Source organism: Phoenix dactylifera, chromosome 4 (assembly GCF_009389715.1).
Source record: "Phoenix dactylifera cultivar Barhee BC4 chromosome 4, palm_55x_up_171113_PBpolish2nd_filt_p, whole genome shotgun sequence".
Taxonomy (NCBI): Eukaryota; Viridiplantae; Streptophyta; class Magnoliopsida; order Arecales; family Arecaceae; genus Phoenix; species Phoenix dactylifera.
This window is the reverse complement of record NC_052395.1, coordinates 20121771-20141680: the sequence shown is the minus strand read 5'-3', so window position 1 is coordinate 20141680 and position 19910 is coordinate 20121771. Positions and strand designations below refer to the sequence as shown.

The following is a 19910-nucleotide window of genomic DNA, read 5'->3' as shown; positions in this document are numbered from 1 at the left end:
GTTAATATACGAGAGCCTATTACGTGGAAGGCTCCGAGCTTTGAAGAAGCTGGGCTAGCATGACAAAAAGCTCTTCTTAGGATAATATTAGGGTCAGCAAGGAATTTGAAATCAAAGAGGAGGATGGAAAGAGGTTCCCACCATACAATAATGCACTTGGAAAACTTGGATTTGAGGGAAGGAAGCTTCCTTCTTATGTGCATCGACATTGGTTATCATCCACCGCACTTCTTGAGAACTGGTTGGCCCAGGAGGCAAATGGTCAATTGCCTCTTTTGAAATCAGCTCAGACAATGCGTCAAAGCACTCAAAAAGTTTGGGATCTCTCTCTCTCTCTTACTCTTATTGGTATGGTTGATGGAGATCCATTTCTTCCAACCTATCAAAGTGAAACACCATGATTAGAGGAAATAATTCTCCAGCCTTGTCAAAACTGGAGCCGCATATTATGATGTCTAAAAGAAATTTTTTGTTGGACTATGTAAACAGGTGGCTTGCATGAACCCTAGCCTAATATATATGGTACGCCATACCAGCCTGAATCGCATGGTACGGAGCATACCATACCGTACCAGTTCAATATCATATCTAGTATGATAGCGTATCGATACTTGGTATGCCAAAAAAATTCTGTATCGTATCGTGCCTACACTATGCTAATATGGTACCGGGTTGAAGTCCGGTATCAAGACGGCGAAACTTGCTGATGAAATGTATGTACATGTAGGGTCCATATAGGATAAATTCCGGCTAGTGAAGATATGCTATATTATACTTATTTTTGGTCTGAATTTCTGTACCTTTAGGATCTCTTGATTATGTATCTTGGCATTTGGTCAAAGAATTAGGCCAGACAGCAGTCTTGTGCCACAAGGTAAGTTATGGGCGTCGGCATCCACTATTGATTTAACCCCAACGGTAGGAATTTCTGAAGCTATGAGAAGTAGAAGAAATCGTGAGATGCACTGCAGCAGAGTTTTCTAAGACATTAGGGTTTTCGAGACAGATTTATAAGCTATTGCACGTACATAGTACATATCCTAGTTCTTCTCCTCTTTCAGATTCTTTTCGAACCGAGGAGAAAATTATTAGAGGATCGATTCCCTATTGTGGATTTAAGTTATGACTATGGACTACTAATATAGGTCCGACTGCGTGGCAGTCTATGGACTCCTAGATTTATTGGGAAATCCTCCCTAATTTAAAGCTGCCATGTCCAGGAATTAGATTTGGAACTTTCAGAGGTTGATGTCAGATAACTTGTCAATGATTAACACTTCCTGTTCAGTTTTGAAGCCTTCTCTACTTTGACACTGAGCATCACAGTATTGGAGAAAGTTTTGAAGATGTTGCTGGTGAGTTGAAAAGTTGCTTGAAACTGTGCCACTGGTTTTGACAGAGTCAGGTTTGAGGGAATTGGTCATCTTGGATACCGTCATGGTTCATGTAATCACAACCGAATTTACAATACATGAATGGGACTTCTCTATCCTTATCTCCTCATGTTATACGTGCCCTACCATCATTCTTTGTAGGGCCGAAGACTATCTTGAAGCGTGAGCGAGAGAGGTGAGAAATCAGGATAGGAAGAAGCTTCCCATGGTAGCAGTGTAATTTCAACTGTAACAAGAACAAGGATGCCATTGCAATGGCTAAAAAACTTACAGGGCATTCTGAAATGTCCAACTTCAATCTTTTTTATACCAAGAGACGCAAAAGAAACAATCAAAACAAAAACCTGGGATGGCAGTTTTTAAGCACAGATGAAAGAACAATACCAAGATCTTTCAAAAATTTCACAATGCCAGTCCTCTCAAAGAGCATAAGACTACAATCCAATACAGGTGTCTCACCACTCAGCGCCACCAACTTATAATGGACTGTAAATTGGACCCCATAACCTCCCTCGCTGCCTCTATCATCAGGTCACCACCTCTGATTTTTATATTTTTTAAGGTTTTTCACCAAGAACAAATGATCAAACTCTCACTAACTTGCAGGATATGCATACAGCGAAATAATTTAATTGGGAGCTGAATTCAATGATAACAAAGAAATACATTCACCAGCAAACAACATCTGAGAGCAAAACTTGCGATACTAGCAGAGCGCAGAGAAAATAATTGAGAACTGGTACAGGAAAACCTTCTTGACTTTGGCAGGGGAATGTTACATATGTGAGAAAACAATGAAAGGGTGACTCAATACTCCTACTAATGAATACCTTAATCTCTTCCATCTCATCCTGGAATACAAATGTTCAAGCCTTCTTATCAGAGCGGTTGAGATTAAGATTAAACCATTTCTTTTTGTGAGATTTATCTTTCCCATCAACACTTCCATCATCGGCTGGGCTCTCAGACCTGATCTCTTCATTGGAATATTTGCTGCGGCCACTAGCACTTCCACTGGCATTAACGACAGTTCTTACAGTCGTAAATGAGGAGTGGATACTGTCTCTTTGTTTCAGCAGTTCATCAACCTTCAAAGAAATTGGAAACAACCCAGAAATAAGTCAAGGGCAAGGATTAATGTGATACAGGTTAAAATATAATGATTAAGGTCATTTGATGCAGCAGGATGACAACAAACAGTCACGCTTGACACCTACATAGAAATGAGGATTTCCAAAGGATAATAACAAAATAAAACAACAGAATGATTCTTTTGAAATAGTGTGTCTTATACAAGATTCATTAACTTTTACGATACAGCAAAGAACTATCTGACATGATCTGAAGGTACATAGATACATGTATTTTAACAGTTGTTAGTACCAGTAGTCATGTCAAGGTAATTGCATAATTCATGGCTGGCCTATATTAAGGGTCAACCCTCAGTCAATAACTTTTGCACTAATCATCAATGAACTTCCTATATCCACAGATGACTTGGCATATCTTCTTGAAATGATATTGTTTCAATGCACAATCAATAGCATGAGGACAAGGGTCAAAAATTAGGATATACAAATAGGGAAAATAGAACACCAGAGGCAACATATATTGATTATTAAGTCAGACAGGGGTTCAACCATGCATAAGAAAAGAGATATCGATGACAATTAAACTGATACCACAGCAAGTTTGATGAAGTGGATAAGTATTTCCAAAAAGTATGATTTTTTTTTCATTTGACTTTATGAAGAAAATTTTGTGCACTAATATGCCTGTGATGTTCAGTGGGACTATGGAGCAAGATATTTGGGCAATCAAGAGGGCCGAAAGTATAAAAATGGCAAGGCAGATGTGGAGTGTTTGGCAAGAAAAGCAACAAGTACCTTAAAGGAATTGCAAGAGAATTGCACCTAAGGTTAAACGTTAGTGTTAAACCATTTGAGAAACCTCATGAAATAGGTATCAAGACAAGCAACAAAAATTAAGGCCACAATATAAGATTAGGCTCTCGAATGTATTTTAGGGTTAACAAAAAGAGCAAGGCAACCAAAATAACATGAATGGAGGAAGCATAAAAGATCACAAAAAGCTAAAAATCATACAGCAACATAGCTCGCAATGGAAGAACAAGTCCACATTGTTTTCCAGTCTGAGTTCTAGGTTCAGGGTAAAAACCAGAAATATGCATTGGTTTGTGGCTTACTGCAGAGTTTGAATATACATCCTGTCCACAATCTTTAGTGGTGAATATTCAACCCAAGAATAGCGTCAATTCTTTGGAGGATAACAGAACACATGAATAGAGAGGACTTGAATTCTATTTTCGCAAAGAAACATGAATATGACAATCCTCACCTTTAAAATAGAGGAGAAATAATGAGTTCTTTGGAGGATAACAGGACAAGCGAACAGAGAGGTCTTGAATTCTATTTTTATAAAGATACATGAATAATACAGCAATCTTCTCACCCTTAAAATAGAGGAGAAATAATGAGAATAGGGATGTAGCATGATGAGGAGAGGAACATCCACAGTTAGCAGCAGAGAGAACAGAGGAAAGACTTAATAAAGCCACAGAAGAGTAAAAGAAATGAAAATACCCTTCTCTTATGATCACAATCAAATTTAATTAATTTGTTGTCTAACAAAAGCACGTAAGCACTTAGACACTATAAGAACGGCCCTTCTACTTCTGAATTATATGATGACCAGAAGTGGTTGGTCTATTAGCACCAGGACATGGGCACAATTAAAAACCATTTACCGAAATCATCTCCTATAACAATAAATACTACTAATAATAATATTGATGCTTACAGATTGCTTTTCTTGGCTATATCTGTTTGTCACTTCCTGAAAACGTGCCAAAGCCTGCACAACAATACAAAAGTGGGTTAGAAGGGTTGTCTCCTGCTACATTTGATAACAGAAAAAATGCAACTTCTTACTTTTCTATATTCTGTTTCAAACAGGCGCAGATCATTTCTCTTGGACAAAATTTGAGCCTCAATCTCCTTGAGCTTCTGGGTTGTATCTTCATATGATTTTGAGCACATAGACTCAATGGTATAGGTGGCTGGTTTAAAAAAATTATCACCTGAAAGAAATAGAAGAGGTCAAATATTAAAGTAAACTTTTTCATATACTTCAAAATGAAATATAAAAGAAAGGATGTAAGGAAATACAGACCATAAACTGCAAATATATGAGTGCCAGGTTTCAATTCAGACACTTCACAAGGTTGCAAACCTTCCAATCTTTTGAAAAAAGCAGCCTCAGGATCTTTGGCCATTGCTAACTACACCAATGAAAAATAAACCAACCATTAATCCCACACTGTTTTACTTATAACCATGAGAAAATTATAGCCTAATAATTTAAGGTGACAAAGCTCCATACCGCATTCATTGTTGAATCCATGCGGTAAACTTGAAAATGTAAAAAGTACATTCCAGCAGATGTTACCTTGCCAGTCTTCTCACTATCCTCCTGAATGAGAAAGAGAAAGCTGTATATTATATTAACTATGATATAAGTCAAATGCAGCAATATCATCTATGGATGCAACGAAGTAACATGAGATGTTTACATCTGTAGTGACAATATTGTATACTGTTGCTGTTATAGAATACCATCTAAATTCCAAACTTACAAACATGAACCAATAACCAGTATTGCAATAAGACAATAAGTTGCCATAGAACTGATTAATTCAATCTGTCATGAACTAAACAAATCCACAAATAAAACCAAAACTCTGAAAGCAAATGCATTATCCAACTATAAAAAGACTGCATAAATTCCAATGACAGGTTCCTCATGCATCAATTATGGTCAACACGGTGATGAGATGCTAATACAATTAACAACTAAAGCAAAGGACATAAAACCTGCTCAAAGAAGATAATTCCCCCTAAGGAAAAATATCTTACAGTTTCTGTGCTTTCTTCTGTTAAGTGTATAGTAGTAACTTTTATATAAACAGCACAAATATACTTTTCACCATATGGCATTTTGAATTTCATACATGCATTAACATTTTAACAATTTATTAACATCTACCTTGTAAAAAAACTATATTGATTTGTTATTGAAAAAAATCGTCTCAACAAAACCTATTAAGTGACAAACATTCATTTGGCAACCTACGCAGGTTCCATTGACTATTAGATGATCATTTAACTATCATGGCTAATACTGATTACTTTATGTATGGACTATTAGATGAATGATTACATATTTACATATACAGTTAGTAAAAATTTAAATATGGGTAGCTGGTATCAGTTCAACAATTATAGTTGATTTAAATTGATCATTCCTAACAGTCATTTGATTTGATTTTCACTTTTTAGAAAGTAATGAATCTAAAATTTGTCACAAGGATTGCAATCTGGTTACAAGGGGCTAACTGGCCAATAATAATATTATCTCCAACCAAGACTATTGGTTTGAACTGTATATGCAGTTGTTGATGTCTCAAACTTGAGTTGCGTCACTTCTAGCCAGTGATAGCACAAGCTAGATAGTTAGTTGCTAACCTATAGTTAGATGAGTCCTTTAGGTAATTTTTTATTTTTATCCTACTTTTGGACTGGTTTCAATTTTAATTCTTTAAGGCTGAGGCACGGTGTCCAGGCATCTGTTTAAGATAAATTGTAGATGATTTTGGAGCTCCTCCATAATAAAGCCAACACAATGAAAGAATATACATATATATATATATATATGTGCGTGCGCGCGCGCGCGCGTGTGGTTGTAACATCTAAATAAGAATTATTTTCTACTAAGTTAGCATTCTTTAGCATTATTTTAAGCGAAATGCTTTGAAGATTAAGATATTAGCCACTGACTTTTCTACTAGCCTTTAGATTTTAGCAATGTTTAAGCATAATAAAATTTACGAGAACTTAAGCCTTGAGAAAAACCTTAGCATTTAAATTTGCTTCTCTGGCCCAATCCCAAAAATCTGGATATTTTACTAAAACTGAAAAGTTAAATTTTTATTTCTCAAAATTTGAACTTTTGAGTTTTTTTATGAAACTAAAATAACCAACCTAGCTAGGTGCACTGACCTATTTTGCCTATAAATAGAAGCTGTGAAGATAAGTGAGGTTAAGGAAAGGAAGGATAGCTAGACCGCCCCCCCCCCCAAACAAACAAACACACACACACACACACACACAGACACAGAGAGGAAGAAGAGGAGGAGCGGAATGGAACTTGGACAAAGAGTCATGGATTTCATTTGCATAATGCAGTAACTTCTCCATGTTCCTCAAATTTAAGTTTTGTGTTTATGAATCTTACAATCCATCTCAAGTCTATGTCTTGTTCTAAAAATTCAAAATCATATGGTTTTTTAGATATTTGTCATCCTTTTATTAGGACAAATTATCAATCATCATGAATTTAAACTATATTTTATATTTTATTAACTTTGCAATAAATCCCAAATCCAGTTATTGTTTTGAAACTCCAAAACCTGGGTCAATTTTCAAAGGTCAAGGTTTTTCTGTCTTTTGAATTTTGTGACTATTCAAAGCTTATAGATGACGTTTTAAAGTTTGGAACCACAAGATTATTCCCTAAACTCAGTGTTTCATTTGAATTTCTGAACTTTAAGATTGGTTTCAGCTTTTAAAGTTGTTTTAGAATTTGAAATCCATTATTAATTGCAAAGAAAAAGAATTATTCTTTAGAAATTTGGTTTCTATGTTGGTTTGAATTTTTTTTTTTATAACTCCATTGGAAATTATGAAAACATGAGTTGTTTTATTTAACATTTTTTGAACTCACGTATGTTTTGACATATAATTATATTCATATTAGAAGCTATTCTACATCTGTTTATCTTTTCATAGTAGCTTTCTAATGTATGTTCCATGTAGCAATTGTGACGCTCTTCCAACTCTAACAAGTAATATCAAACTTGAAGGCTGCATATGAACCTCTAGCCAGGTAGTATATTGGGCATCATCTGAATTATTGTTGGAGATTTATGTGGATCTCTAGATAGGTGGTAAATGTTGGTCAAGTCTTATATGTGGACCTCAAAGGTTAATGCAGCATCATCTGGTTTATTAATGTGGTCTCGTCTTTATTAGCAGTGTGGATTTATTTGGCCATGCCGGTAAGAGTAAACATTTAAAGAAAAATATGAAATCATGTGAAAGATTAGAGTTTTGTGAATTTCAAAATGTGTTTTGCTCATTTGCAGTATCTCATTTATTATTAGATGTTGACTAATGGTATTTTTTATAAAATGTTATCGATAAACATTTATTTTGAACTTTCTAATGGTAATCTGATTTGCATGTTACATTTTAAATTTCATTTGCTTTCAACAAGAACTTAAGTTCTTTTGACCATGCTAGAAGTCTTAGATTCCATGTTACATTTTAAATTTCATTTGCTTTCAACAATAACTTAAGTTCTACATTTATCATTTATCATAGATTCCACGTTGGTCAAGTCTTATATGTGGACCTCGAAGGTTAATGCAGCATCATCTGGTTTATTAATGTGGTCTCGTCTTTATTAGCAGTGTGGATTTATTTGGCCATGCTGGTAAGAGTAAACATTTAAAGAAAAACATGAAATCATGTGAAAGATTAGAGTTTTCTGAATTTCAAAATGTGTTTTGCTCATTTGCAGTATCTCATTTATTATTAGATGTTGACTAATGGTATTTTTTATAAAATGTTATCGATAAACATTTATTTTGAACTTTCTAATGGTAATCTGATTTGCATGTTACATTTTAAATTTCATTTGCTTTCAACAAGAACTTAAGTTCTTTTGACCATGCTAGAAGTTTACGTGCTGAGATTTGTCGCTCACTTCATGTTAATACAATCCTTTCAAAGTGAATGATAAAGCATATACTGCCTTTTGAAAGAAAAAAGATTCCATGTTTTGAAATAGCTTTCAGATCTAGTGATTGTTGATGCAACATCAGGACTATGTTAGTTTGTGCTTTTGTATGCTGAAGGTATAGTATTTTGTATAATAGAGAATGCTAAATTCCATAAAATGAATTTTATTTAAGAATTATGGGTCATAATACATTTATCATAAGATTTCTTATTATTGATATTTTTGATCAACTACGACAGTTACAACTCAAGATTTGAGCCTTCAATCATAGCAACCTCAATGAAATCCATCATTTGCATATGTTTGATGAACCAAATGGGCTAATTTTGACCAAGCAATCATGGCCTAAAAGAGCTAAGTTGAGATTAGGGCATGTAAGTCTTTTCTTGTTCTTTTTCTACAACTAAAGTCTGATTTACATGCTTGGGTTACTTTAGTTAGATCAATGTTTAGATTAAATCTAGGCATGTTGTTTTCTAGGGTTCAGGTTTCTACAACTTATGTATTAGGACAAGGCCATATCCAAGACAGCAAAGATGAATCAACTAAATATTGCAGTATCTTTTTCTTCTATATTCACATTCTCCTCTATGCTTCTTTTGGATGGATTTCTGAACAAGGACTTGAGGTTTTGCCTCCAAAATGCACATTCGATCCCCCAGGATCATGAATTCAAACTTAGTTTCTATACACCAAATATATTTTATTTTTCACGCTTAAATATGAATTTGATCTGATATGAACATCAAATCACAATCTCGTGGAGATTCATCATGCCTATTTGTCTCTACTCAAGAAGTCCAATCTAAGTGTTCAAAAAAACAAAAAAAAAGCCCAGATCTAGCTTAGGCTTGAAAGTAAAAACCTAAATCACCTTGACCATTAGGAGCTCGGGCCTAACTTTGAACCATGTCATGGGGGAAGAGAAAGAGAGTGAGAAGAGAGGACAAGGAGCTAAAGAGTAGAGAAGGCATTGGTAGACTATAACTGGACCCTTCAATTTAGTCTAAAGTAACCACATCTGGCACATAAACACGAGCATTAATATAACACTTGGACATGTCTCTATACGAAGAAAATCTTAAATATTGAATAAATTTAATGCTCACACATAGGCCGAGCCTAGGCGCAACAGTAAGGTTGCTCCATTGTGACCTAAGTGTCATCAATTCGAAACACAAAAACAGCCTCTCTGCACACGGAGATAAAGCTACATATATCTGACCCTCCACAGACCCCATAGTAGCAGGAGCCTCGTGCACTAGGCCTACATTTTTGATCTGATGCTTACATGCACCCACACCTAATGCACATACCATGTAACATGGTTGGTAGTGGACATCGTGGGAGCTAGGGATTTTGATCAACAAGCAGCTTGCAATTGGCTGGGGGGAACTCGTAGGTAGATAGGCAAAAAGGCTAGATCTTCCAACAATGGAATAGAAAGATGGGAGAGGGATAAGGGAAGAAAAGAGGAAAATAGGAGATGAAAGAAAGAAGGGGGGAGAGAGAGAGAGAAGAAGAAGAAGAATTGGGAGGATAAGAGGAAAGGAGACAAGTGGTCAAGTTAGATCCCAGTTTTTGGCATGTTCAGACATGATTGATTCAAGAAGTATTTGACAAGTAGTTGTGATTCCACAATTTGGTGAAATTTTGTGATCAGATAATTTACAAGATCTTTTCTTTGTCAAGATTAAGAATCAACAGCATTGTGTTCAGCCAAGATATAATAATGTATTATTTATATTATATTGTATTATATTATACTAATATATTAATATAATACTATATATTATATATTGCTATATTATATTGTATTTATTATATTATACTATGTTATGTCAGATCATATCACATCATATAAAAACAAGTTTTGAGCGTCTCCTATGATTGGCTTGAGCTAAGGATGGTTATAATATAAAAACAAGTTTTGTCAATCAGGGTCCATCATTTTATGTGTTGGCTGCTTTATCATCCCATTACTGAGCATGCACTAGCACAAAAAGATAGAGAGGTTTGTAAAAAGATTCCCAATGGGCAAGCTACTTTAGTCCTTATTTTCCTTCCCCAACATAGACCAATTTCTTTGCCATCAAAACATGTCAACTTGGTATGCACCATAGATATAATACATGAGTACTTTAATCGTTGGGTAAAGGCGGCTTGTATCTGAACCAAACCTATCTCAGGCTGGAAAATCTGGGGCCGGCCCCACAAAAGCAAGAACTCGCTTGGTCCAACCAAAATCCAATTAAAGCCCAATAAAGAGACATCATCAGCCCTATCAATTACTTATAAAGGGGAACATTTTTCATGAAATTTCCAAAACAACAGCAAACAAAATAACCTGATTGATGATAGAGGTTAAATTGTTATTGCTTCCTGGGGTAGTTTTACCCAGAAAAGAAAGCATAATACAAGATGCAAATCTTACCAAAGAATCATATCATCATGTTTTATAATCATAAATAATTTTAGGAACAAATACTCAATAGCTATAAGAAGTATAATCACCTGTAAAGCTAATCCATAACCTCCATTTGCTTCTTGTTCAAAGTAAAGAAGCTGTTACAATAACAAAAGCAATGTCAGGTTAAAAAATGCAAGTCTGCAAAAGAGTAGAAATTAGTGTATTAAAAAAGATCGCAGCAGAAAAGGAAAATAAAACAAAAAAAAGATAGGACTCTAGTAATTCATTAACATCATACAGAAGACAAATTGTTTACGGTAAAATCTTTATGTACCTTGAATTTACTTTGTGCAGCTGATGTAACTCTAATAACTATGCCTGCCTGGGCTTGTTCATCATTAATTGTCACACCAAAAAATTGAGCACATTGTTTATCAACCTGCATATGCATGAAAAAGGTTAAACAAAAAATGATCCAACCCAAAAAAAAAACTTCATCCCAAGAGAAAGGTCAGCAGATAAAGCACCTTTCCATTGACGGATGTTCCAATAGGAAGTGGTCTAACTGTCACTGTTCCATTTAGAGCTTCTTCAAGAACAGTAGCAGAAACTGTAGTCTTGATAGGAACTCCCAGCTTGCTAATGATGCGAAAGAATCAGATACAGGCCTACATGAAAACTCAAGCAGAACTTATAACTTAACAATCACCTGAAAAGTGCTGCAAACATTGTATTGACAGTCCCAAGGTTGGACAAGTCAATCTCCATGTCCATGCCATCACTTTCTAAAGCCTGAGTTAGATCACATGCATAAGTCACAGCATAACAATCTTTCAACTATCCACCAGATAGGATGAAAATGTTCAACACTAGTTTGTGGCTCCAGAATCAGATGAAAAACTGCATTAAGAGAGCTGGGGAAGCATAAAAAATAGACTAAACAACAAAATTATGTAACTTGATTACAGGATTTCTGCAAGAAATAGCTCTATTGATCATATCATGCACCAAGCAAAAGAAACTTCAAAAAAATAGGCTAGGAAAATCAAAATCAATCACATACAATCACTGAGTTTGACATGCTCACACTTGTTCACCCAAGTTTCCCTCAAATAACATCCTTGTGACATTGTGCCTTGTCACCACTGCCTTGGGACAGTGTCATGTGCCCTGCACCATTTGAAGCATATATCAGTGCAGTAGTTATTCTACCCATAACCATTAAGAATCCACTCTTCGTTGTCTACATGATTGGCTCCCTTGGACACCTCATTAAACATGTCCTTAAAGATTATAAAAGCCCCTCCCACTAAAGTCCGCAATCTCAGTACCGGATACCGTATCGGTACCTTATCGATTTGGTACGATACGGTACATCTCTGTGCCGAAATAGCTCTCCAACTATTTTTCTCAATTTTCATCTCGGTATGGATCGGTATATCTTGGTACGGATCGATATGTACCTCAGTACGCCTCGGTACAAGTCGGTACATTTTGATACGGAGCGGTACGCCTCGATACAAGCGGTACAGAGCTTGTACCAACTTGAAGGTGTGTTTTGTACCGATTTTTTACCGGTATGGTACAGTATGCCCATACTGGACGATACGGCAGACCATGCATCCAACTGCCCTCTTACCAAGCGTAGAAGCTGCCTGTACTTTGATGATGACTAGAGAGACTTAAGATCACATGTTATGAACCCAGAATACTGACATACTATTTGGCTGTCCACAGTGCACAGCCTCCTAACATCGACGATCCATTCAATTGTTCCATTGATAGTTGAAACTTATGCGACTATTGTTGATGCATTAGCCACACTCGAGGAATGGAGGTACCGACCACATCTACTGCTTATTGTGTGCCCACTTCAGCTCCCCCTACCTTCCCTCCAGAATACATGGCATAGATAGCTGAACAACCCAGTCAACTACTCCACCGTACTACCATAACATCATTGCAACATGATTCATTGACTCCCTCTCTCTCTCTCTCTCTCTTCCTGTTCAACAATCCACTTAGTTATTGGACTCCACAGTTTTTTCCCATCATATGATCCAGCTTATGAATTTTATTGAAACCTACTGCCAACCACTTTGTTGTTCTGTTGTAGCATAGTTTAGTTATTTAGGATTGGATGAGTCTCTAGTCTAAAATTTAATTTTAAATTTTTTTTCTCTATTTTCAGGTATAATTACAATCATAGCCTTCTAGGATCATACCTGGAGATTATATACTCGTTTTAGCCAAATTATAATTCTACCTCAATGAGAGAAGGAAACTTGTCTTGACCAACTAATCTTATTAAGTACATGGGTTAGAATAAAATTAATCAAACCAATGGTTTACATTAGACTTGGTTTATTAGGATTTGAGTCATTATGGCGTAGGATGCATATGGTTCCACGTCAACCGGAGAACCGAACAGAACCAACCTCATTGAGTCAATTTGGTTCAGGTTTTAATACAGATCACTTCAGTTGCAGTTCTTTTTCTTAAACCCCAGTTCAACTGGTTCAGCTATGAGTTAAGATGTTGGATAATATACTCTAATTCGAGTAGATCTTATGTCTTTATATCAAGGTTTTGAAAAACATGGATCAGAGGTATACCATTGAGATGACAGCAGATACAGCTTAATCTGCATTTTGCCTAGCAAAGTTCATTAAGAATTACGTACTTTTATATGAAACCAATCATGCTGTTCCGTCAGCATTTTAATGTTCCACTCCCTTTCCAATGCTCAATTTAATTTTACAAAACCAATTGTCCTAGAATAAACTAAACAACCATGCATATTTATGCATTAAAATTTTCTTTGCCTCAATTTATTAGGTATTGTTTTCAGCTTTTTTTTTTTTTTTTGTTAGGGGGGGGGGGGTCCAAAAGTACTGTTCAGGCTACAGTTCTGCGAACAGTATCCATTGGATATCAGGGTTATTTCGTTTAGTAATATGGGCCCTTAATTAAGGTTTTCTCGTTGGCTTGTTTCATCTTAGCTTTACTTCTATTTTAGTGAGACCTAGTAGGGTCATCAAAGGTGTTTCTTTGAGGTTATTTAAAAAGGTCTACGGCTGAGAAGAGGATTATTAAAGTTTTACTATGTGAAAAGCTTATTGTATAAAAGGCTGCAGGACACTCTGTTGCCCTTTCTTGTTCCTTTCCTATTATTTCTTCTCCTCTGTCCTCTCTCATGCTATTCCCTCTCTCCCTATACTAGGATGTGCTGTTAAACAACGGATCACCATTGTTTCAGATCTGCATTTAGATCTGAATCAACTTCTTCTGTTGACTTTAAACAGCGGATTTAGAAATTTAAAGCTTATTGCAGTTTTAAAATGAGTCAGGCGACATCACATATGGATCATGAAAAAATAAATGCTTTACTATTGCATAATAATTACTTCATCAAAAGATGAAGTCGTCAACCTAATTTTTTTAAAGAAGATACAAAGGAAACAGAACATCTTCACAGCTGATATTCAGGTAGTGGAACATGTCAAAAAATAAAATAAATAAAAAAGATTTTGAGTTAGCTGAAATAAACAAATGAAATTAATCACATGGAACTGATACCATTACTATAGCAACTTGGTTCACAGTATTTATGATACACGTAAATATTGCAGATCACAAAAACCATCCATACTAATATTGGAGTTTTGTGAAATTCAATCGTCGAAAGGGCATTCACCTCAAAGCCAGCAGTATCATATTGCCTTCTTTTCTCTGGATCTGACAAGATGCTATAGGAATATGCAACTTCTTTGAAAAGTTCTGAAGCTTCAGGGTTGCTGGCATTCTTATCTGGGTGATATCTGTTAACATCAAGATTTTGGTTATTTTAATCTCAGAAGCACAAAATATTTTTCTATAAATCACTAACTGCCAGGATTGCAAATATATCCAAGAAAAATGATAATTTTATATCATAACTGACATAGAAAATGCGAAGATGAAGATAAGATGTAAAATGAAGTGACATCATATGAGCGTGGAACTTTTACATAATCAATATGCGAATACCCAATATACAGGTAAAATGTAAACAATAAATTCATTCACAATCATGTGAAAGATGGCCTATAAGAGAAAAGTAACCACAACTCATAACCATGACCAGCAAGTCCTATCTATTTGGGATCATAGATCATTGTTATTTCTTTTGAGAAAAAAATCCTTCTTTGTTATTCACTCCTTAAAAAGACAAACTATATAATAAAAGAGAAATTGTTAAAATTGTTTATCACAACTTCTACACAGAAAATTTAAGTTTTCCCTTTTCCATAATTACTCTATAAATTAAAAGGCCAAGTCCAGTCTTGTGTGCGTATAACCCTATTGATTCAATTGAACCCCATCACTTCATCCAAAATTAGCGCAACTAATGAATTTCCTGTAGTACATGTATTTCTATCTCTTCGCTGAAGAATAGGCACTTTTGGGTTCCTACCAACTCCTCTAGTCTCTATGTGCTAGTGCTACTTAAAGCAACAATAGGTAGGGCTACAGGTTAATGGAAAAAAAGGGAACCCCAGTTTTCATAACAATGGGACATTATAGACCGTGAATGTATTTGGACAAAGGATCCCTCAGGTCTTACATTTCTCCACTTGACCAGCATACTGCCCAATCTGCATAAGGAGGATGCCTAGGATTGTACAGCAACATCAACAACCATTATGCACTCCAGGAGCATATTGAGAGAACAAAATCAATGCGCAATGTCTAGGAGCCGTATACACATGTGGCCATATAAACTGCTTTCTATAGCAGTGCTTTGTTGGATCTGTTTATCATAGGTTCTCTAATATACATATATATATATATATATATATATATATATATATATATATATATATATATATATATATATATATATATATATACATGCAAAATGTTGTATAAGACTTTAGCACCACTCAGCTGAGGCTTATCTCATTTAAACAAGCAGTCTAAACTGCACGAAACAATATCTTCTTTCTTATCCCACTCTGTCTCTCTTTTATCGCTTACGCCTCATACTTACCGATCTTCTACCCATAGGCGGAGTGAAGAAATCGATCTTTCCGCAGAATTCATCCCTTGATGATGAGCTGACAGACTGCATGAAACATTTTGGCAAAGAAATCCACAAAATTGAAATCCATGGAGCTTCTTCTTGCTTGACTAATGCTTTGACCTATGTTCTCCTCTCAAGCTTTCTTTTGTAATCTCATATGAAGACTGGCTTCACTCTCATGCCACTAAATGACAAATTAGCGACAAATCATGCGGCCATGGATGGTTTCCAAATGCTTAGATGTGTTCTAGGATGGGATGAGGACTAGTTAGATCTGACTAAATTACTTTGATATTTCTTTGGTTTCTTTTTCTGTTATTGATTTTATGTATGTATCAACAACAATGGTGATATAAGAAGAAAATAAGAATGCATTACCATTGGAATTGTATGTCCTAAAATCCACATTTAGAGATGTTAGTTATGAATACATGCATATGTTTCACATTTTGCATTCATGAAAATGGATAAAAGCATTATATCGTAGTCTTTCATATCAATTTGTGATGCTCATAAATATTGTAACTCAAAAGAGGCAAGTGGTTAGCAGTATGGCACTATGGCAGGCTACATAAGAGGATCAATCTCTGTACAACCTTGAAAGGCCACTAACTGCCAAGGGGTAAATTAGGGTGTGTTGACAATCAGTGATTCACAAACCAGGCCTATAGTTAGGTCAATCCTAATAAAGGTGGAATTTACATTACAAGCGATCCTATAAAGGTCAACCTAGAAGACAACTAGATTAGTTTCCTAATAAGTAATATCAAGGTTTCAAATACCAGAATCGGACCCCACACCGGTTTCTTGCTGGAACAGTACGGTATCAGGTACTGACACATGGTATGGGACTGCATGTTGTACCAATATACTATGTATTGGTGATGGAAACTTGCCGGAATGGTATGGTACACATTCATACCATCCCATTCAGGTGGTAACTGAAATCCTAGGAAAATGCACTTGTGATTGCAAGGAAATCCCTAGATGACTACCAAGGCTTAGAAAGGAGATCACCAATAATTATCATAAAGTATTATGCTGTAGATCTCATTATCTAAATTTTTTATTTAGTACAGATAAACATAAGTTGTACTCCAATCTTCTCAACATTTGATGTGATTTGTACAGTGCTAGAATAAGCCATAATTAGAACTAGGCTATGTCTGATATTTGTTAAACCATTTAACCATCCAGATCATTATTAATAAAAGACTGCAGCATGGGACGTGCGAGATATGTCGAAGAGCAAAGTCATGCCAGCATGCTGATCATCTTATACATCCCAAAGGCACGATGTGCAACTGAAACAACATATGATGATCAAATGGTCCAACAAGCATTAGACCTAACCAACCCCCTAAGTCAATCCTTCATGTTAAAAGGTCTAAACTAATTTATTCAATATAGTCTTTCAATTCCAAGCCTTCAACAAAACCCAGAATATATTTAAACTAAGATAAAGCATTAAACCTAAAGTAAACTACAGTAAATTTAACTAGGTTTTTATGAGGATAGCATTTCCAACCTTGTATTGGATAGGTGAAGGTTTGGATGATGGTGGTGGTGATGATATTAGGATGATTTATACCATGAGCTTAGTATTTCACTTACACTAATCAAGGGCCTGGATTAATTTGTGACCCTTAGGGCTGGTAAAAATGGCTCATATGAGCTTTATATACAAAATAGATATCTTATTTTGTTGGGTCGACTCCAATTGTTTTCTTTCTTGTAGGAATTCCAACTCTTTTTCCCATTCCAGACCACCTTTCACCTTTCTACTTCTTCCTTCTTCTACCAATCTTTTGAATCCATAACCTTGGAACTCAACTAGTGGAGGGACCAATATCAACATTAACTAAAAATATATTTAAAAGGGCCGTGAATGAGAACTATTCTTATCACATTGGAATGTAAGTAAAGGATTTCGATGACCAGCAAGATCTAAGGAAGATAGCTCACGGCAAAGACTCGAAGTCTCCCTTCAGTACATCCCATGAATGCCAATGTAATTAATTCCCCAAATCAAAGATTGTTCGAAACTCCTCTTCCAAATTCCATGAGTTCTCGCACCAACTAATTTTGTCTAAATCTTTAATTTGCGTATGATTTACACGATACCTTTTCTGTTCAATCTTTCAATAGGCTTCGTTTTCTGAACTTCCTAATAAACAAATTATATTTTTCAATCACTCTTCCTAAAACAAACTTGTGTGGAAGATCAAAAATGAGTTATAAACCCACATATAAAACACAAACCCCCTTGTATATTAACTGATCATTAGAAAAATTCAGAAAGAAAAGAGAGGGAGAGGCTTACTTGAGAGCGAGCTTCCTGTACGCGGACTTAATCTCCTGATCCGACGAATCCCTCGAAACACACAGCACCTCGTAGGGATCCCGACGGACGGCAGGCGCCGACGGACCTTCCATCTTCCCCGACGCCATCTCTGTGTCTGCCTTCTCCAATTCTCCTCAAATCTCAATATCCCCTCCCTTCCTTCCACCAACCCCAACCCCACGAGCACGACCCCCCAAATGGTCGCCCCGCCGAAACCTGCAGCGCGACGGCCCCATCGTCAACCAATCCGAAGTTGCCGGGCCGAGCGGCGAAGGATCGAAGCGGTAGGGTTTGACAGATCGAAAGGCGTACCTGGGATGAGAGATCTCTGGCTCGCGGAATTGAATTGGGTGGAGCGAAAAGGAAGAGGTTTCTCCTTCTTCTTCTTCTTTCAAGGAAGCTAATAGTATTCAATTTTCATTAGTTTTATCATTCGATAAATAGCGGCGCGTCTCTTCCCTCTCTGTGATATCTAAATCTTTTCTCGCCTACCCTTCTTCCTCGCCTGGCGCCCAGCGAGGAGGGTCGGGCCAGAAGACGATGATAGAAGCAAGGTTTCTCGTACAAGGTGAGATCTGGGGAAAAGGTTCCTAATTTGTTTAACCATAGATCGACCAGGGGAGCTGCCCTACTTTGGCCTCCTCTCGGAATCCCGCGGACGCCTATAGAAGTGGGATCGAAGCAAGGTTCCGTATTAGCATTCCATAGACAGGGTTCATTTCCATACGGGTGTTTGGTAATCGCAACGACTACTTCCGTCTAATTTTGAGCCAAACTCCAACCAACCATGAATAGAGCGGAAGCCTAAGATTACAGCTTTTTTTTCCTCTAAAACAAATATTCTTTTTGAAGAAAATTGAGATCTATAAACGAAATACTCGATTATAATTTTATTGAATTATTATTAGAAATAATTTTGGTTTTGTATAGATTCTTGCCTTTCCATGAACGCAAAAGATCACCATTGATTTCTCCGGTATTGAATCACCTATAATTAAAAATATAAATCTTATTCAAAACGGCTGGAACGTAAAATTAAGGTTGCGAATGAGTTAGATTGACCCGTGATCCGACCTGCTTAGATCCGACCCCACCTATTTTGGAGGATCCGTAGGATTGAGTCGGGTTCGAAAATTGGAACCGTTCAATTTTTTTGGATCGGATCGGAATTTACTGAATTCAGATTCGACCTATTTGAAATTTAAATAATTTAAATTTAAATTTTACTTGATTTATCCCTTCTATATTATGTAGCTTAAATTGGATTAACCTTCAGTTTACTGATAAATCAATAAATAAATAACATTTGCATATAATTTATGCTTGATTTAAATAGAGGCAAATATAACAATATGAAATCCAATTTATGAATATATGTTTCCATTCAAGTTTCTTTACATCTTATTTTCTGTAATTTGGGTATAGGCAAATTATGAGCATGACCTGGCTGTGCTACCGAGGCGTACAATCCACAATAACACGAAGCCAATATTATATTTAGCTTTTAAATCCATCTTAAATATAATAGAATAAATAGAACTCCAAGCCTGGATCATCCTTCGTTTCTATCGACCCTATTCGTCTGAAGAGAGAGAAAAGAAAAAATAGAGGTATATGAGCGACACAACTCAGTAAGTAAACCTTTCACCATCTTACTGAATCAAGTATAAATTTTTTCATATTGATGCATCATTTAAAAAAATAAGGGATATTCCAAAATAAGCATTTTATAATACAGTATATTAAAAAAAAGGTCATTAAGCAAAACATGCATGAACAAATCATCCATTTTTCATAAACGTGGTGCCAAGTTTA

At 35.9% G+C, this 19910-nt stretch overlaps 1 protein-coding gene across 1 annotated transcript; it reads right to left on the bottom strand.

Moving 5' to 3' along the window:
* Positions 1-2002: 2002 nt before the first annotated feature.
* On the bottom strand, positions 2003-18859 carry LOC103712788 (chaperone protein dnaJ 15-like). Its single transcript, XM_008799411.4, has 12 exons — positions 18408-18859; positions 18075-18311; positions 14384-14507; positions 11396-11478; positions 11214-11325; positions 11021-11125; positions 10791-10841; positions 4797-4886; positions 4587-4695; positions 4346-4494; positions 4215-4268; positions 2003-2482 (listed from the first exon to the last, which is right to left on the bottom strand). The coding sequence occupies exons 2-12, from the start codon at positions 18200-18202 to the stop codon at positions 2261-2263; spliced, it is 1227 nt and encodes a 408-aa protein (XP_008797633.1). The 5' UTR covers positions 18203-18311; positions 18408-18859; the 3' UTR covers positions 2003-2260.
* Positions 18860-19910: the final 1051 nt, after the last annotated feature.